Source organism: Pyrus communis, chromosome 7, assembly GCF_041283825.1.
Source record: "Pyrus communis isolate YQ-2024b chromosome 7, ASM4128382v1, whole genome shotgun sequence".
Classification (NCBI taxonomy): domain Eukaryota; kingdom Viridiplantae; phylum Streptophyta; class Magnoliopsida; order Rosales; family Rosaceae; genus Pyrus; species Pyrus communis.
Window position 1 is genome coordinate 29,444,865 of NC_142571.1, and position 20,347 is coordinate 29,465,211.

Here is a 20,347-nt window from a genome sequence, read left to right on the forward strand (position 1 = left end):
AGCGTCTAGTGTCTTTTAGAACATTTCTTTTGAATATTGTGGCTTCCAAGGAGATCAAGTTATCTTCAACTTCCTAGACAAATTAACCCATCAATTTTCTGGGCTTTGTAAGCAAGCTGCTAGGTAGCTAGCTATTAATTTTGTAATTGTCCTCTGGAATGTGGATGGTAACTATCTTGAAATTATGCTAAATCTGTGGCTGTCTCTGTCTTTCAGCGGAGTTACTATCATTCTTCATGAACATTATATTGTTTGACAATTTTGTATTGTATGATCATTGTCCTTTGTGAATTTGGTCGAATATGCTTTACATCTTTGAGTAAAAAACGAGGTTGTAATCCTAAGAAGTATTATTGGGGGTGGGGGTTGTCAATAAAAGTAGTATGCGCAGCGGACAAATTTTTTTATAAAAGCATGTAAATTGACATTTTATGGAACATTAACATTGGTAGGCCTAAGACCATTTGCTAAATTATATTGCATGTCTATCGACATATGTCAACAGCTTTCAAGTGAGTATGTCGACTGATATCATTAACTTTTGAGTGAATATGCCGATAGATGTCAGGATGAGCCTATTGAAAGATAAAGATAGCTATAACAATACACATAAAGGCATGAGGCTGGTAGCTGAATAAATTTGGGGTTCCACCATAAAACTAATTGGTAATATGAGGAATAACCCAACCTCTGATAAGCCCATGCAAAGTCTTTCCTCCCATCAATGTAGGACTCATTCTCAACATGCCCCCTTATGTGTGGCGAATTTTCAAGCCTAACACGTAGACAACACAACAAGTTGACGTGGAGTGTGTGTGGTCATTTGGCTTCACACGTGGGACAACCTGCTCTGATACCATGAAGAAAGTTGGGGTTCTATCATAAAATCAATTGACAATATGGAGAGTAGTCCAACCTTTTAAAAGTCCATGCAAAGTTCTTCCTCCCATCAATATAGGATTCATTCTCAATAACAGCTACTCTGTCCAGTCTTCATAAAGGCAATTCGTTGAGGACAACTCATAAAGGCATCTCAGATTTTTAAAATTTAACACTTAGCTCTTTCATGTATAATTTCTAAGCTTGATGTCAGCCCACCTTGCTCCAAGGTGGATCGTATCCGCCCCTTGACTACAGCAGGTCTGCTGTTCCCAATATGGTGTCGCATTTGTGTCGACTCCTTCATTTTTTTGACACGTGTTATACCATTTAACTCAAGCTTATTAAAAATTAACAGAATTAAGTTGAGATTAAGTGGTATGAGTCATGACACATGTCAAAAAAATTAAAAAAGCGACATGGAAGAGACCTTTTTAAAGGACATCGGACCCTGACTGTGAACTTAAGGTGGCTATACATGTACTTATGGCTAATTGATTAATTGTTAGCAACACAGATGTTTTTCTTATTGGAATATTATGAAGTTCTATAAAACTACACACACACACACACATATATGTTGATACAAAGTCATGATTCATGACACTTAGCTTTCGTTTTGTAAAACCATAACACGTGAGCTCAAATTTTATGACCAATAGTCACTGCACTGAAAACATAAGATTTGGAATGAGATTTTTCATTGCGAAATTGGTATTCCCAATCCAGATTCCACGCTCCAATTATCATATTTGTTAATTTTTCATTTTACATATATGCCATTTCTATTTTCAAGTTTTTTTTAAGTACAAACAATATTCTACACTAATATACTAAACAAAAAAAATTGAGAAGACAAAATTCAGTGAGTAAAAAATAAAAACCCTAACTATCAAGTCATTTGTAAAAAAAAAAAAAAACTACCAAGTCAATTCGCCACTTGCCGTTCCCAAATTTTAAATAGTAAATACTAGTGGATCAAGAAGAACAAAATTAAAAATTTTCTTTTTTTGTTCTCAAGAATCAAATACTAAATGTGGAAAGAAAAAAACGTAGCTTTACTTGGTGCCATTTATTTTGAGCTGTGTTTCAAGCTATATTTCAGGCACACTGAAAATCTCTCGAAGAAATTTAATCAACGTCCCAATCTCTCGAACAAACATCAAGACCTTGTTTGCCTCCACCAAAATCAGGACAAAGCGTAGGAAATAAAATACCTACCTTCCTTCTAAAAACAAAATAAAATAAATAATTACACATTTTTTCGTTTATTCCGCTGTACCTAACATATTTTGATCATAAAAGTATCATAATTAAAACTGTTTATCTTACACTATTTTTGAGTTTTTAGTTTATTCTGACAGTCTTATATAGTTAAGAGAGTAAAGTTATCATAATGATTCAACAACTAAACGTTATTTAGTCCGATTCGTCTAATTCTTTAATTTTTTAACATGTGCAGACTTGCGTTCTTAGTAATATAAAATTATTTTTGGTCAAAAATATTGTCTTTATATTAGAGTTTTATCGAATTATTTATTCTATACAAAGAATGACCAACACAGTATCGAATTTATTATTTTGTTTTCATATATAATTTTTAAAGTCTTAACTATTGATAACCAGCTTTGGGGGGAAAAAAAACTATTGATAACCAGCTACTTAGTAATTCTGTTTACTAATACTAAAAACTACAGATCCCTCCCAATTTTTAAGGGTGATTTCCGGTTCCAACCTCTTAAAATATTTCAAACAATTACTTCACATATTGAAATTTGGAGATATGTTAGGTCATTGGCGTTAAGTGATTACGTAAACTTGGATTAAACAATTTTTTCTCTCACTTATGAAGCTCTAAATCTCCAAATTGATCCCTTTTAGCCGGGCAAATTTAGAGCATAACCTAGCTAGAAAGGATACATTAGAGAATTCAGAGCTAACGTGTCACCTAATGTTAACGACATCATCACTTAAATGCTCGTCACCTAATAAATGTCTATTTTTCTTTGAGAAATGCTAACAATATTATCACTTGCCTTCTTATATCAACTTCTCACTTCTCCTTTTTTTTATAGGAATAAACGGCTTCATTAAAGAGAGAAACCATGAGTACAACCAATTCCAAAATTATCCAAATCAAAAGTCGCCCTAGCAAATAAACGGATACAGAACTCCCAAACAATGATCATTTTGGACATGGAGACCCTGATCAGAAAAAGCATCCACCACAAAATTTGCCTCTCTAAAAATGTGCGTCAACTGGATGTCAACGAAGTTAGAAACTAACCACCTGATATCTTCAACCATAGAAATGAGGTTCCAGGAGATCTCGCACAAGCCTTGGGCCGCCTAAATAACAAGTTTAGAGTTACCTTCCACCATGATTTTTTAAAACCCTTTCGTTTTGCATACTTTAGGCCCTCCTTGAAAGCCTTCGCCTCCGCTTCATTAATGGTAGCCCCATCGAGATTAAACGCTCCAGCACCGATCATATTGCCATGTTCATTCCTAATAACAAGGCCTACAGCCGATTTCTCCTGCACAACAGAGCCACCAAAATTTAATTTAACAAAATTATGGTCATGGGGTGTCACTTAATATGATGTCTACTCTCTTTTTGCAACCAAATTGCAGTTTTAATTGAAAACTCTCCATTAGAAGAGGCTCCCCGCATTAATCTATCCGTCGTTGGGTGACCAGGAATGGTCACATTGCAAATCCTTTTAACTATGTCAACACTCAAAACTTGGTTTAGTTTGGTCCCAACAGTAGTCTTCAATAATATCACTTACCTTCAAGCTCCAATCCATATTACTTCTCTGATCCTCAGGAACAAGATGAAATAAGGGATAAGGAAAAACCCAAAGACGGATCCCAAACCAAACGTCTTGACCATAACCCACAATCCATCTCATATCCCTTCTAATCACATCCCTATTTCGAAGGGCTTCTCCTTATGCCATTAATAACAGTGAAAATGTCAAAATAAGGAGAGATTTTTCAATGTAACCAGTACACGGGTGGTATATCACGTGTCATTATACAAATAATGAGATACGTGTGCTAAAAAGTTAATAACTTAAAAAATAAAATTTCTCACCACTCATATTAAAACACGGGTGCACTATTTGTGTTCCCATCACAACTAAAAATTCTTCCAAAATGAGAAGGTTTCGAACATTTTTTTTTCTTTATTTCAAAATGTATGGGTAAATATTTTCACATGTAGGTTTTACTGCCAAAAATTAGTCGCTCTCACAAAAGCTGCCAAACGTGGCCTTTACAAACTCCACGCCGCTGATACGCTTCTTCTCCCTCTCTCTCCCTGCCTCCCTCCCTCCCTCCTCTTGCGCGCCTTACTTTCTGGTAAGCCATTTGTTTACTGCACTCTCTCTCTCTCTCTCTCTCTCCTATTTCCTATTTCTCATTTAAAAACAAAAATAATTCAATTTTGTTGGGTCAATACTGATCAGAGAGAGAGAGCGCGGCGAATAAGATGGTGGAGTTGGAGCGAGCCCAGAATCCATGGATGAGCACGGAGCAGACGCACTCGGTTGGGATTGCCGGTGTAGATTTGTCGGGCCCAGAATCAACCGCTACGGTTAGAGATGGGGCTGAGTTCTCTGCCGCGCAGCTTCCCATAACGTCCGACTGGCAATTGGGAGTTGCCGAGCGAGCTTTCTCGGCGGCGGGGGCAGCATTTTTATCGGCGATTATTGTTAATCCACTTGATGTTGTAAAGGTATGCCCTTTGATTTTTTTTTTTTTGTAGTCTGTTTGGTTTCCGAGAAAGTGAGAAGAAAGTGTAAAACGAAACCGAAATTCGTTGCATTTGATTTTAAATTTATTTATTTTAAGATTCATTACAATTCAGTAGCAGGGGAAGAACTGAAATGTTGAATTTTGGGTATTTTTGGTATATGGGGTTTTAAAAACACAACAACAACAATCAAAACTTTACCCCACTAAGTGGGGTTGGCTCGCCAAGTCTTCCGATAGCTCCAAGTTTTAAAATTTTACGAAAGACTATGATCAAATTTTTGGTTGTTTGAGTGATTTGGAAACATGGACTGAGCAATTGTTGTGTTTATATGCTGTTGCAGACAAGGTTGCAAGCTCAGGCAGCTGGGGTTCCTTACTCGCATCCACTAAGTAATGTCATTAGTCGGATGGCATATTTTGGGCCAAGCATGGTATGAACGCCTTACTTCTATGTCCTAAATTTAGATTCGTAACCATTATTCTGTTTGCTTTTGTTGTTATGGTGGTGTAACTGTAATCCGAAATGAAATGGTTTACATATGTCGCATATGGTGGTTTGATAGAGTTCACTACTTGATCAAGCAATAAGTTGTGTTTATTACTTGCATTGGTGTCTCGGCATGAAACCTTATAATCTCTTGGTTTCTTCAATTAGCTGACAGATTTAATGTTATGTGGTATTGTGAGTATGAGGAGTTACATGTAGGTATTTTCAAATTACCCGAGAGGCTAAGATATGTAATATTTCTGTTTGACGGTTTCAGTGCAGCCGCTTGGATTTTTCTTCTCTTTTTTTCCCCCATTTATTTTCAGTTGATTTAGCAGAAATAATGTTGTTCTCCTTTTTACACTATTGTTAGTTTATTTTTTGTGTGCTCAGATGTTTGCGGATCTAAGATGTTCACCATCATGCACTCGGGCTGGAATTCAAGGCACTGTTTCAATATGTCCTCCGGATTGTTTTCAGTACAAAGGCACATTGGATGTCTTCTACAAAATAATTAGACAGGTGGGCGGGTTTTGCGGCGTTGTTTTAGATGTATTAGTGATGTCAAATGTTCATGAAAAGTGAACTGTAGTTAAAAGTGTGCACCTGCTTATTTGTTCGTGATTATATTGCTTTGTTAATTCCTGTTCGTAAAACATGATATGTATGCATAGTGCTTATCCATGCCTGTCTAAGTAGTCACCTTCATCTCCACTGTTCTTGCCTGTGATTTTGACTTTGGAGATTGAAATTGCAGGAAGGATTTGCAAGGCTATGGAGAGGCACAAATGCAGGGTTAGCCCTCGCTGTTCCAACAGTAAGTTTTTAATGTTATCAGGTCTTAGTTGGGTTTCCTCTTGGGCATGCCATTAATCTTTCGTTTATGTGACTCGCCTTTTTGTTAATCAGGTGGGAATTTATCTACCGTGCTATGATGTGTTTCGCAATCAGTTAGAGGAATTCACTGCCCATAATGCACCAAGCATGACAGCTTATGTCCCACTAGTTGCCGGCTCTTTGGCACGCTCATTAGCTTGTGTAACTTGCTATCCTATTGAACTTGCTAGAACTCGCATGCAGGTAACTTAGAAGTTTAGAACTTCATAATAAGCTTAATCTTGTTCTACATTCATGTTATAGATGTTTTCTCAGATTTGTTTTGGCAAAGTTTGGTCTGGCTGTCAGAGCCTAGTTGTGGAGGCTTCTCGTACTTTTATTTATTTTAATTTATCAAATTTTTTTAATAGGCATTCAAAGTGATACAAAATGGCGGGAAGCCTCCTGGTGTTTTGAAGACTTTATTTGGTGTCGTCTCTCATGTCAAGACGACAAGTCATGTGCAGAGCAACTGTAAGTCCATTTTTCCCTGCGTTTCTCAGATCCATTTTTTCATCCTCTCTTTTCGAACTTTCAGAAATTTGGCAAAGAAGAATTTTTTTCCTCTTCAATTTGTAGAGGTTAAAATTTTATGAAATAACTTGGGGGAATTACGGAGCAAATTTTTTAGTTTAAATAGAATCACTCCTGCATTAACTTGTCCATGAACACAAATTAAGACCTGAAGTGAAATAAGTGACGATTTGAGTCATCGCTTATTATACTTTTTTTTTTTTTATGACGTTTGCTGCTTTGGCTTCACTTATTATTTTTTTGAAGTTGATGATTTTGATATAGTCTCTTTTATCAGTGCAAGGTTATCGCGTCCTGTGGACCGGTATGGGAGCACAGCTTGCTCGTGATGTTCCCTTCTCAGGAATCTGTTGGGCAACCCTTGAGCCAGTAAGGATTCATTCTTTCGATTGCTTATTCTTTTGTATGTTTACTTGCTTTAACAAATTCTTATTTCTGTCTGAACAGTTCAGGAGAAAACTTCTTGGTCTGGTGGGTGATGAAGCCAGCGCACTCAATATCCTTGGGGCAAATTTTTCTGCTGCTTTTGTTGCAGGAAGCCTTGCTGCTGCAGCTACATGTCCGTTGGATGTTGCAAAAACCCGAAGGCAGATAGAGGTAATTTACTTCTCTGAGTTCTGTTCCGAACGGATCACTTGATAAGCAGGAACTTCTTATGATGAACATGTGATGCTTATAAACAATTCTACTGAAACTGCATTTCTGGGGAAAATTATTATACTTTCTTCTTGTATATATTTACCCTGCTCTTAATCTACATCTGTTTTGGAATAAAAAATCAGAATGATCCAGTCAGGGCAATGAAAATGACAACACGGCAAACACTAATGGAGATTTGGAGGTATCCCTCTAAACTATAAATTTTCCGATTATTCATTTCGATCTTTCCTAGGAATTACACTTACATAATGCTTTATTCTGGTACAGGGGTGGAGGTTTGAAGGGATTGTTCACGGGAGTTGGCCCTCGTGTTGGCCGCGCAGGCCCTTCTGTTGGGATTGTGGTTTCCTTCTACGAAGTTGTGAAGTATGTTCTCCATCAGCGGTATGCAGCTTCATGATAGTGGGGCAGATCCATTTTTCCTCCTTTTTTATGATCCTTTGATTGTGTCTCCTTTGATGCGGCGTCCTGAAACTTTGCAAAGGATGAGGAAACAATTTTGATACGGAAGATCAGCTACAAGTTTTGCAGATACAATAGATTTTTTCCTCTAGTTTTGGATGTTTACTTCTTACTCAGTTTTGAGCAGACATTTTAACGTTTAGGTTCTGCCCTTGGATTATTTGTGCAAATTTTTTCTGAGAGTTCATCTCAGTTAATTAAGTTATGCCGTTTCTCTAAAATTTTCTCTTTGATCCCTAGTTTGCATATAAGATATTGAACTGATTCGGGATTGTTGTAGGGCTCGTTGGGAAGTGATTTAAAATGATTGAAAGCGCTTTTGATGAATGCTTTTGGAATCAATTTTTAGTGAAAATGCAAGTGAATTTTGGAAAAGTATTTGAAGTGCTTCCTGCAAGAAGCATATAAATGGTGCTTCTTGAAGGAAGCACTTAAAAGTGCTTTTGGAACTCACACTTTAACCAAATGAGTTTTCAGTCATTTTAAAATCACTTCCAAATGAGCATGCAGAAAGCTTGTTCCTCACAAGTGCTGTTAGTTAGAAGTACGTTGAAATTTTTATTAGAAAGTCAAGGTGGCGCATCAACGACTTAAAAGTAATTTTAAATTCAGTGCTTCTAAGTTGATGTAACAAACCTAGTGCAAGAACAAGTGCTTTTAATAGTGAGGTAACGCCTTTTCTTTTTCGTTACTTTTCTACAAGCGATTTTTTGCTTTAAACTACAAGTGCTGGAAGAAAGATTTATCATTTAGGTGTATGTGGAGAGCACATTTGTTTTAACCAATATGGCTACGTCCAGTATTTTCTTTTGGTCATATTAAACCGAAGAAAAACAAGAAATTTACAAATTAATATACTAATTAATGAAGTAAATTTAACGTTGGAGAACCAATATACATGGAAGAATATTCAACAAGAACGTGACCAAATTAGCAATAAATCCTCAAATAAATGTACTCTTGTCCAATTTGCAAATTGATTTTACATTATCCTTGCTTGATCTTGCACCGTCCGTTTCCCTCCATCCCTATCATCATCGATCATCGGACGGTACAATTTAGTGGATGAGATATGTGAGCACTAATGCCAGCAGCATTAGAGCGTATGCTATCCCTTGGTCTATTGTTGTCCCTGCAAATTGCACAATACAAAAATAAAGTAATTAACAATAAAATTCATTAGTTATAAGTGCTTATCTAAAAAACAACAGAAAATACTCATAGAATTAAAGACGTAACGTTTGAAAATGTTTATTTAAAAAGTATTTATGCTCATAAGTATTTAAGCTTTTATTAAAAGCAGATCCAAAATTTTAATAAAAAGGTAATCCTGAACAAAGTACATAGCAATTGCTTTCCATATGTTAACCCCAAAACCATATGAGAGCTTATTGATTTAAAAACACTATTAACTTTTTACGTCGAAAATTGTTAAAAGCACTTTCGATAACTAAAGGTGCTATTAACTTTTTAAAATCATGCTCAAGGCATGTTCTTAATATTTTATGTTGAACGTTGTCAAAGCGTTTTTGGTTATCTAAAAACCCTAAAAAGGCTTTTAGATACCAAAAAGCAATCCAAAAAGGTTTTTGTTAAAAATGGGATCAATGAAAAAAAAACTAAAAACAAATTAAACATAACACAAACATGTCATTGTCACCAATGCGAAGATAGAAATGTAAGAGAGGTTACCATCGCTTGTTAATGCCGATGCCGGTGCCGGAGCCAAGCTGGTCGCACGAGCCACAGGCAAAACGATAGCGTAAAAGGTCGCAATAATTGCAACCACACCAAAAGATGACGAGTTCATCGCCACCATTTTTTCTCCCTTTCCACCTCTTCTCTTTGTTTAACGTTTGAAGATCTCCTCCTGCAAACAAGAAGAGATCAACACCAACGTTAACCTACAGAGAGAGAGAGGGGGGGAGAGAAAAGCTAATCACGATTAACAAATAAATTAAGAGACTAATCAAATGGCTTAAAGGGAGGCCCAAGGGTAGGGAGATTCTGGATCAACAACGTTCTGCTTTTATGGCCAAATATTGTGCATGCATGGCGAAGTGTGGGGCCAACCCGCATCTGTAGGGATCCACCTACCCATGCTACCCTTCATTTCCATTTTTCCTTAATAATTTTGCTAAATATAAATCGGTTTGTTTGTGTGTTTAGGTTTGGTGTTCGATAATTTTGAGACAGACTGTATTGCGTTTGCCCGGTTATCTAGATTTCTAATAATGCTTTGCTAGAGTATTTATCATTCGAAGGAAAAATTCTTCGGACATCTGTATTACATGATCAGTCGTAAGCAATATCCGTATTTTTGTTATTTTGGTCTCACCAATTAGTCCATAACCTCACACTTCTCCGGCCCTTTATTTGCTACCCTATAAAATTGATGTATTAGAAACGATGTAGGTTCTTGTGGTTTGGAGTGCTACTATCATAAAAGCGGAAACTCGTTGTATCTTGGAAGACGAGCATCGAAAAATCATGAACACCACGTTAGAGACGAGAGCAATCAAATTAAGGATTGCAGAGTAGCCGAATAGGTCGAGAGATAGCCAGTAACCAGCAGAAGCATATATAAAACACACTACATTATCAGAGATCATCAGCTAGCTTACCTAGATACATGTTTCAAGTCTCACAAGACAGAGAAAACAACAGAGACAAGTTTAGCTAGCTTGCTAGACCCTTAATTTTATTAATGCTGTGGAAGCTACCAAGAACTAGCTAGCTACTAATTTAACGAGGCCAAAGGAAGGCTCCCATGGCAAACTTCCTCTTCTTCTCCACACTTCCGACAACCGGAAGACCGTATTCCGACAGAAGGCGGTCGAGCTTCCCTTCCGGCATGGTTTCGTAGTCGGATTTGGAATACGTTGGATAGTGCAATGGCATTTTAAGGAACACACCAGATTTCTCCCCCTTTTGCTCTGCTCTTCCTCTTCTGACCACTTGAAAACTAGTAACTGATGACTCCATATCGTACGGGATTTATGACATACATAATAGGTGGCCCTTTATAAGGAGAAGGGCCAATGGTGGAATCCTAATTTAATATTCAGAACGGTTCATTTTCTTGGAAAATTTATTAGTGACTAAGGCAAGGAGCAAAATCATCACGAAGTGATAGAGTGGTTGGGGGTAATTTTGAAGTCCGTATTACATGACACGTATTGAGTTCGATTCATGAAACTAGCGAATAACATGATGATCGACATAGGGAGGCTAAATAGACATTAATCTTTCAAACCTCAAAAAGATAAATTGTCGTAATAAAATCATCAATTGATTTTTTTTTTAAATAAAGGCAAGGAGCAAGATCTAATGAGTTGTTGGAGTAGTTGCATCTGGTCACCAACTACAATCTCGTTTTCCATATTTCCAAGGGCTTGTCTGCTACGTGGCAGCTGCCCATCTCACACGAGGAGGAAATTTTGTAAGCATGTAGTCACGCAGGTGCACACAAACAATAGCACAATGGTAATGAGGATCCTCTCTAATCCTCTTTGTAAGGATTCCGGAGATCCTCCAATCACGTCTGTTTATCGTATATTATGTGGCCAATTTTTGTCAGGTACTATTTATATTTAATTTTAAATAATAAAAAATTACAATAATTTCTGACCGCACGATGTACGATGAACACACGTGATTAAAGGATCCAGAGAGGATTCTCACCCGGAAAATGGGAGAAATCTTCTGTCAGGCTACTGATGTGGCGGACCCAAATTTTATAGGTAAATGCAGACGTGGACCTAGATGTTTACAAGACAATTACATTTCTTAATTGATTTAGGTAAATGAGAGAGCTGCCCAACGGATGAATCTCTCAAACGACAATTACATTGCTTAATTGATTTAGGTAAATGCAGACGTGGACACAAAACATCCGACGTTAAAAACATAAGTGACCTAATGCTTCAGATGTTCCTAATTAGATGTTATATACAAATACAACCGTGATAAATTGAAACCAAAAGGACCTAGATGTTTACAAGCATTTGGAAACCCTGGTAGTACTTCTGGCAGAGGATCTGGACTGGTAATATCTCCCATCAAAATGGTAGAAAGAGAGGATCCTCTTTGTTCTTGTAGATCTCGAACAGTTGCTTAGAGTAACGACTCGCCAATGTCCTACACGTTTCAATGCCCTTTGGGTCATATGCCTGCAACTCCTTCACAGTTCTCTTGAGATCTCCGTTCGGGTCTCCGTTAGTGAGAAACTCAGCCAATAAAGATCCCCTGTAAAATGGGGAGAACAGAACATCAGCAGCAATATACTTGAAGAAACACGTAGATTGTAGAAACAATTAAGTTAAATCCTAATATCGCATAAATCACAAAATCAAATTCTTACTTGAGAGCATCGAACTTGCTAAAACCACGACTATTGGTGCACAATGATCCCTTGGTATACTGTTCTTCAGAAGTCTGCTGTCGATAAAGAGCACATACAGCTTTCATGCACAGCTCTGGATCCTTACCAAATGCAGACAGCATGTCTGCCTCAAATTCCCACTTCGATTTCTGATCTTTGTTCCTCTGAAATTTGGACAGAATCTCATCAAAGTCCACATCATCATCTGAGGAACCTTCTGACTTTGTAGAAGCATCATGACCATCAGAAACAGCAGAATCATCTTCAACAATAAATCCACCCAAGCTTTCACCTTCACTTTCCGACCCAGACTCTTCCACATCATCATCTTCAACATCCTCATTTGCAAGATTTTCTCGATCATATTTAGTTTCACTTGTCTGAGCTGAATGGTCTTTTTGTGCCCCACATTTTCTCAACCTAACGAGACGCCGCCTGGGAGGACTAACAGTACCCATGGCATTGTCAACCTCAGACACAGTAGCAGTCACTGAGCTGTCATTGAGATCAGATCCTACTTTGTCATGTATAATTTCCTTAAGATGCATTTTCTTGAGTTGTCCGATAGGAATATCATCATCACTACTTTCCGAGTCACTGGTAACAATATTAAGAGCACGCTTTCTTTTGGGTTTTGAGGCAAGCAGGCCCTCATTGATGTTATCAACATCTTCCTCAGCACATATTTTGGTAGTCATATCTTTTTCACAACCCCCAGTTTCTCCTAATACTGAACCCGACGAAATGCAGACCTTTCTGCTTTCCTGATTATTTGCAGGCAAAAGTTCATCATCACTATCACTAATATTGACGATAGTGAGAGAAGAAGGTATGCCACCACCAGGCGTACATGGAGCCATCTTCTTGCAAGGACTCCCCTCTTTGTCGAATTCCAACCGTTTCCTAGCTTGTCTGCTGGTAGAATATTTCATATCAGACTGCACACAGACACGTTTATTCTCTCCCTTAATACCATCCCAATGCTTGCACGGTGTGTCATTGCACGGAGTGCCTGCCATAGATTGAAACCAACTGTTACATATTGTCGTGTAAAAATTAAATACATTCGTTTAAGAAACATGAAATCATATATAGACTATAGTAGTGTAACATGAATTTTCTTCAAGGAAAATAAATGCATCGCTTTGGTAAGACATGCAAAAAAATTAATTTTCTTTATAGGAAAGACATACAAAAGTTGCATTCACTTAGGATTGGAATTAAACATTGTACTAAGTATCCTTTGAATGCAGATCAGAAGAGTGGCTCACAGAGGAGATGCTACAGGTGAAGTACTTCAAAGCAGTTATATGAGTCAAACTAAACCAATATGAGCACTTCTGTGCCACTAATGACCGTATTAATTCTGAAATTTGGATAAAAATTGACTCATATTCATACACAGCTTGAATACCGATACATTAATTTCGTCAAACTATTTATTCAAGGAAGGTAGCAGAACCACATACTAAAGTAGATGCTAAACTACCATAGTATATAGGTGAGTAATGTACTTTACTTCATACCTGCTGACTGCAAATTTCCGATCTCTTTACCGAGGGGGAGACATGTAGAGCCAACATCCACCCCATCCACAGCCATATCTTTGTCTCTGGAATACTCCAAGCCACCTTCAACTTGCAATTCATCGGCAAGTTTAATCCTTTTATTCAACTGCACAGTCCCGCTGTCTTCAAGAGAATCCACATTTAGCGATCCTACCCCTGCCACCTTCATCCATCTATCCAACGGCAATTCCCCGCCTTTCAAGACCAACGATTCCAGTTCCTTGAACTTTTGCTTCCAAGCCTCAACCTCGCTTTCAGCCTTTTTCTTCTCACACTCCAATTCTTTAATCTCAACCATTAGCTGACAGACCTTGTCTTCCTCCCCGTTCTCCTCCGTCAGATCACCAATTCCCTCCCCTTTTTCACCCCCACGATTTTTCTTCTTTTCATCTCCACCACTCTCCCTCCTCAAAGCCTTGATCTCTTCTTCCATCGCAATCTTTTCGCGCTCCAATGCCCGAAACTCGGCCTCCAGAGCTGCATACTCACACTCTCTCTTTACAATCTCCAGCTCTAACTCCACACACCTCTCCTCAGCTCTCTTGCTCCTGTTCTCCAGTTCACTATCCCCACACCCATCCAACCCCTTTCCACAACGGGCACCGGCGACATCTTCACATTCCATTACCTCCATAATTTCTCAAACCAGCTATCAAAACCAAGAATTTCAGAAATCACCTCACCAGTTCTCCCATTAACAAATACCTGAATTACAAAAAAAACATAAAAAAATTGCAGCGTTCAGAAATTGAAGATTTAGGGGCAAAAATTAAACCAAAAGCTCCATTCTTTCAAGAAATATGAACTCACTTGCAGAAGCAATTAGAACGGCAGCGGCAGAATCCGGCGATTTGGAGCAGATGCTCGATTAGGGTTTTACTGCTGCTGCAAAGTTGCAAACGGTGTGTGTGAGGGGAAGCATCCCAAATACACAAAGAAAAATTTGAAGTCCAATTTTTATAAATTATTTTTTGAAATAAGCCTAATTTTTAATAATTTTCATTTTTGAAATAGGTACAAATTTTAGTTATTTAAACCATTTCAAAAAACCCCAATCCACAATAACTGGAACGCAATGAGATGGAGGCGCGGAATGGTCGCCACGTGTATAACTGTCAACGGATTGTTTTTCCTTATAGACAGAAATAATTACAGCATGGGTCCTTGGAGTATGACTTAATTGTAGGCTTGGTCTTTAAATTGAAAAAGTATCATTTTTTGTCAAGATCTGAATTTTACATAATGTAGGGTGTTGTCATCTCAATAAATGATTTCACTAAATTATTTAAAAGCACTTTCAAACTTACCTATAAATGTCCTAAACCTCCGACAAAAGAAAATGTCGTGAACAAATGTGACAGCAGAATACATACATGCAAGTAAATCGAGAAATAGTGTGAAAATATCATTTCTTTAAAATATAAACAATCTTTTGTACTGATTTATATTATATTAAGGAAAGGGAGACACATTTGAATTACGGATCTAGCCAGTTAAAAAGGAAAACCTAAACACTAAGGGCTCGTTTGGATGTGCTTTTAAAATGATTGAAAGCGCATTTAGAGAAAATATTTTTGGGTTTCAAAAACACTTAAATGTTTTCTACAAGAAGCACATAACTCGTTTGGATGTGCTTTTAAGACACTTTAAGTGTTTTTCCAAGATTTACTAGCATTTTCACTAAGGATTGTTTCTAAAAATATTTTCACCAAAAGCGCTTTTAGTCATTTTAAAAGTACATCCAAACGAGTTATAAGACAGTCTACTACTTGAAATAAAAATGTCATTTTCAAGCAAGTGTACTGTGTAGTTTGACAAAAATTCTTGAAAGGTCAGTATTTCATAGTTTGTCAAATTCAAATTCAAAATTTTTAAATACTCATAATTCTTGGTCCAAAATTAAATTTCCGTAGTAGATCGGGACCAATGTACAATTAAGCAAACTGTGCGTTTTGGAAAATTTTCTCATGCGACTGTGCGAGGCGATGAATTTCCCTCAACTGAGCGGGTTTTCCATCACTTTTTCCCGAGAAACAAACGGAAAACTAGAAAGAATGAAACTTTTCCAACATCTCAGACAATACTCCATCTCTACTCGCAGGAAAACCCTAATTTCTTCAATTGGAGTTGGGCTTCTGCGGAATGTGGGGCCCGAACGATGCTTTTGCACGCGCTCAGAGGACTCGGAGCTGAAGGGATTGCTGGAATACATGGATTCTCTGAAGAACTACGAGAAATTGGGCGTACCCAAAGACGCGGGTACGGATTCGGAAGACGGGTTCGATCTGGGTCGGATGCGACGGTTGCTGGAGCTACTGGGTAATCCTCACTCCAAGTTCAAGGTTCGAATTCTAACTCTATTTCAATGCTTGTGTTCTGTTTATTTAGTGAGAAAGTTGCGAAATTTGACATTGAAAGTGAGAGACTTTTTGTGTTTATTTGTGGAAAGTGCTTAGCATGAAAGTGCTTTTCTACTTTGTTTAAGATCCATGAAGTGAAATTTATGCATGACATAAGTTAGCAGATATTTTTGTTCTTTTCCCAATTTTCATGATCTTGTTTTTGATGTGGTTATTTGTCTGAGCTTGAGAACAAGCGTAATTAACTAGCATGACAGCAATTATAGGCGGTTCACATTGCCGGGACGAAGGGGAAAGGATCAACGGCTGCATTTCTCTCCAACATGTTGAGGGCAGAAGGTTATTCTGTTGGTTGTTATACTAGGTGTGGCTTATTGGTTTGTTTCAATATCTGTCATTTTACTTTATGTTTCGAACTTCCTCTGAATTTTTATTATCCTTTTGTTGAGAAGAGACTTTGTTTATGTCTACAGCCCCCACATTCAGACTATAAGGGAACGTATATCAGTGGGAAGGTTTGCTGAACCAGTGTCAGCGAAGGCGTTGAGTTCTCTTTTTGATAGGGTTAAGAAGATTCTGGACCGTGCAATAGAAGTTGAAAATGGGCGTACAAGTCATTTTGAGGTATCCACTTGTGTATAAATTTGTTGGTTGCGTTTTGATTAGATGATCATCATATAATGACTACAGAAAAAGATTTCAATACGGTTGAGAAGCTGTATAGCTCTAAAAAACTCATCATTTTCTGCTTTAATCAATGAGAATTTACGTTTTGAAGTCTTGGGAAGGAGCATGTAGATGAATTCGCAAGATTATTTTTTTCTCTGTTCAGCATTTTCTATCGTAGCATCTGGGCATTGTTAATGCTAATTGTTATCACTTTGCATTTTATTAACATGTATTCTTTTCATATACAGTGCTGTTTGAATACATACTGATGCTTTGTGTACTTTTCATGTAAGGGGCTAACTGATTGGAATTTGTTAGGTTCTCACTGCTTTGGCATTCACATTGTTTGCTCAGGAGAATGTTGACATTGCGGTTATTGAGGTTATTCACTTCTCCTTCTAATGTTTTTTCCACAGAATTTCATCTTATTCATGCACATTGCTCAACGTCACCTTCTATTGTCTTTTAATTAGAAACAAAGAAAAAATTGAAGGGAATCAATTTAAACTGAGGGTTGCTTTGAGTTTTTACTATAAAACCAAAATATTATGATTGTACTGACTTTGCTTAATTCAAATGAACAGGCTGGGTTGGGGGGGGCACGTGATGCAACTAATGTCATTTGTAGCTCCAAACTTGCCACATCGATCATTACTACAATAGGTGAGGAACATTTGGCTGCACTTGGGGGTTCTTTGGAAAGCATTGCAATGGCGAAGTCTGGAATCATTAAACATGGCCGCCCAGTTAGGTGATTCTGCCTTGGAGATTTCATCTGCACAAATAAGCTAAAAGTTTTCTTGCACCGTTCTCCATTTAACTAACTCTTTACCCCATTTCCTTCTAGACATGTTATAAATGAAAAAATTGTTAGGTTATTCGATGGTCAACCATGGGGATTCCCTACTTAGATTTTGTAGAATGAAAGTAATTACATGCTGCCTGTTATCTCTTTCTCATGTTCAAATTGCTGGTTATCAGACATCAGAACTGCCATTGCTACTTCTTTTTTCATCGTGGTGGTGTATTGAAATTTATTAATTAATCTGATTCTAATTGGTTATATATATTTTTAGGTGGTTCTGGGTGGTCCATTCCTTCCACATATTGACCAAATTCTTCGTGATAAAGCATTGTTGATGAGTTCCCCTATGGTATTAGCATATGATACTGGAAATAAAAGTAAGATAAATGGTGTTAGCATGCTCAATGGCAGACCATTCCAATCTTGTGATATAGTCATACGAGTTGAAAGGGACTTGCAGCTGGTATGCATTCGGGCATAGGATCTATTGGGTTTTATTTCCAAGGTTCTGTGAAGGACTTGTAATTGTGGGTTTCCTTGCAGTTCATTGAGTTATTGGATGTGAAACTATACATGCTTGGAACTCACCAACTTCAGAATGCAGCAACTGCTACTTGTGCAGCACTATGTCTCCGCAACTTAGGTGAGGGTTAGTTTTATATAATCTTCTGTTGGACAATAATGTTGTCATATTGGAAACCAATAGGTTTTTCCATGTTACATAAGGTCAGAGTGACTTCACGGTTATTGAACATAAGTGATTGAATACCATGCTTTGTTGAGCAGGCTCGTGTCCTTTAGATTTCCCCCCTAATGCTTCTATGTGCACTTCAGGATGGAGAATTTCAGACGGATCCATTAGAACTGGTTTAGAGCAAACAAGCTTGCTTGGAAGAAGTCAGTTTCTAACATCAAAAGAAGCCCAGGCATTAGGATTATCTGGAGCAACAATATTGCTTGACGGAGGTGTGATTTTCCTTATTTTCCCTCCCTCCTAAATATCTAGATGAGGCTCTAATATTCAATACTATATATACACTTACTGGTAGGTCGATTACTAAAGGAAAATCAGTATGTATTGTAATTTGTAAATTGTAACTTAGTAGTGCTGATTTCTAACATGAACTCTAATTGTACGGTTTTGTTTATGGTTGAACTCGATTGGAGATTGTCAAGACTATCGAACTGAACTCGAGGCCAATAACTCTAAAAGTTAAAGTTTCTCTTATTTATTACTACCATTGTGTAACTCAATACTAAATGCTTGCTGGGAGTGATTTTTTCAGCCCACACCAAAGATTCTGCAAGAGCGTTGATGGACACTATAAAGATGACATTTCCAGAGGCAGGACTGACTCTTGTGGTTGCAATGGCTAGTGACAAAGATCATCTAGGTTTTGCAAAAGAGTGCCTTTCAGGTACAGTCAGGACTCGGTACTCGGTACTCGATTTCTATGATTGTATTGTTACTTATTCTATAATATTCCCTGGTTGTGATGTTTCATTGTTGGGGCGTCGGGCGTGGGAAAGATGGGAGCATGTACCTTCATGACAGATGGACTCCATAGAGATCTGACCGCATTGTTTGATTTTCTAGGTGGGCATGTAGAGGGTGTCATTTTGACCGAAGCTAACATCGCTGGAGGAAAATCTCGCACAACTGCAGCCTCATTGTTAAGAGATTGCTGGATCCAAGCTTCACAAGAATTGGAAACAGATATTCTTCACGACGAAATGCCGGAACACCAAAACTCAACTATGGATCAATTACTTTGCATAAGCAGGTCAGGAAGTAGACCGATTTTGTCCACCGAGGGTTCGTTTCAGGCATCCCTGAAGATAGCAAATCAGATTATCAAAGGAAGAACGGGGGACCGGTTGCGAATTGTTGTAATTACTGGTTCCTTACATATTATTTCACTGGTGTTAGCCACCCTTCATGGTTAATCTGTAATTTTATTTTTAACCCTGCCTTTCCATCTTCCCAGACTGGAATTAGGATTTCTCGTTTAAGAATCCAGTTCCTTGTCACCTCTGTGTTAACAAACTTGAACGTTAGGACGTGCTTGTGAGGTATGTCATTGAGCATGTAACAATTATATATATATATATATATATATATATATATATATATATATATATTTTTTTTTTTTGGCAAATGCAGATCATGGTGCATAAACAAAAAAAAAAAAGAAAAGAAAAAGAAAAGAAATGGGCAGGACTCTTCAATCTTCTTACGGCTATATCTAATCTCCTGGTTCCTACAGAAACGAAAAAGAATTTCACGTTCTTCTTTTCGAGAAGGGAGGATAAGGAAAATTCTACTAATTGCAGCTTTCTCCAAACTTCTGGGGAAAGCATGAAATAAATAAATTAAAAAAAAAGCTCAAATGGAGGTTCTGTTTATACACCTTATTTTGCTTATCTTCTAATATATAGTCTTTCGAGTAGATATAATCATATAAACATTAATATTGGAAGTTTGTTATGAGAGTCATGCGTCGCTCCTAATTGTTATAACATAGATAACCGACATGGTTGATATTTCATCGACTTAGGGCATAATATTAATAAATAGCTCATCAGATTAATAATACGAGTAAATTTGTAACAGTATGTGTAATTTGACGTGAATTTCGTCCTATATCATCTCTACCTAATCAAATGGTGATTTACTACTGAATGGAATTACCGCTTCAACTGCTCATTACTTTTAAGAAGCTTTACGGTTGGTCGCAACGTTTCTTTCTTTTTGTTTTTCTCCGAAAAAAGGATGAAAAGAAGGGTGCAAAGCTTATCCAATTTTGGGACACATCTATACATAGGAAAATAGGCATATAGGTGAGGATTCATACGTGTGTGGTGCAACTGCAAGGATCTGCAACATGCTCTATGTTCTCG

The 20,347-nt window shown here is 37.5% G+C and overlaps 4 protein-coding genes across 6 annotated transcripts; 2 read left to right on the top strand and 2 right to left on the bottom strand.

The window, feature by feature from the left end:
- Positions 1 to 4,120: 4,120 nt before the first annotated feature.
- Positions 4,121 to 7,881, top strand: LOC137735454 (mitochondrial carrier protein MTM1-like). Its single transcript, XM_068474879.2, has 11 exons — positions 4,121 to 4,245; positions 4,353 to 4,621; positions 4,983 to 5,072; positions 5,522 to 5,650; positions 5,886 to 5,945; positions 6,038 to 6,208; positions 6,376 to 6,478; positions 6,816 to 6,907; positions 6,986 to 7,135; positions 7,321 to 7,379; positions 7,466 to 7,881. Exons 2-11 carry the CDS (start codon positions 4,376 to 4,378, stop codon positions 7,596 to 7,598), a joined length of 1,233 nt encoding a protein of 410 aa, XP_068330980.2. The 5' UTR covers positions 4,121 to 4,245; positions 4,353 to 4,375; the 3' UTR covers positions 7,599 to 7,881.
- Positions 7,882 to 8,501: 620 nt separating this feature from the next.
- LOC137733206 (arabinogalactan protein 41-like) lies at positions 8,502 to 9,644 on the bottom strand. Its single transcript, XM_068472362.2, has 2 exons — positions 9,353 to 9,644; positions 8,502 to 8,792 (listed from the first exon to the last, which is right to left on the bottom strand). Exons 1-2 carry the CDS (start codon positions 9,477 to 9,479, stop codon positions 8,719 to 8,721), a joined length of 201 nt encoding a protein of 66 aa, XP_068328463.2. The 5' UTR covers positions 9,480 to 9,644; the 3' UTR covers positions 8,502 to 8,718.
- Positions 9,645 to 11,428: 1,784 nt separating this feature from the next.
- On the bottom strand, positions 11,429 to 14,645 carry LOC137734647 (uncharacterized). 2 transcript variants are annotated; one of them, XM_068473900.2, is made up of 4 exons: positions 14,423 to 14,645; positions 13,571 to 14,317; positions 12,024 to 13,056; positions 11,429 to 11,908 (listed from the first exon to the last, which is right to left on the bottom strand). In XM_068473900.2, the coding sequence occupies exons 2-4, from the start codon at positions 14,244 to 14,246 to the stop codon at positions 11,722 to 11,724; spliced, it is 1,896 nt and encodes a 631-aa protein (XP_068330001.2). In that variant the 5' UTR covers positions 14,247 to 14,317; positions 14,423 to 14,645; the 3' UTR covers positions 11,429 to 11,721. The 2 variants fall into 2 exon arrangements, with proteins under 2 accessions (XP_068330001.2, XP_088553120.1); XM_088696994.1 differs by having other exon boundaries at positions 14,427 to 14,522.
- Positions 14,646 to 15,562: 917 nt separating this feature from the next.
- Positions 15,563 to 19,477, top strand: GLA1 (Folylpolyglutamate synthetase family protein). 2 transcript variants are annotated; one of them, XM_088696995.1, is made up of 11 exons: positions 15,591 to 15,954; positions 16,239 to 16,336; positions 16,446 to 16,596; positions 16,960 to 17,022; positions 17,226 to 17,387; positions 17,718 to 17,909; positions 17,990 to 18,089; positions 18,281 to 18,412; positions 18,614 to 18,658; positions 18,733 to 18,864; positions 19,044 to 19,477. In XM_088696995.1, exons 1-11 carry the CDS (start codon positions 15,598 to 15,600, stop codon positions 19,391 to 19,393), a joined length of 1,782 nt encoding a protein of 593 aa, XP_088553121.1. In that variant the 5' UTR covers positions 15,591 to 15,597; the 3' UTR covers positions 19,394 to 19,477. The 2 variants fall into 2 exon arrangements, with proteins under 2 accessions (XP_068330562.2, XP_088553121.1); XM_068474461.2 differs by lacking the exon at positions 18,614 to 18,658 and having other exon boundaries at positions 15,563 to 15,954.
- Positions 19,478 to 20,347: the final 870 nt, after the last annotated feature.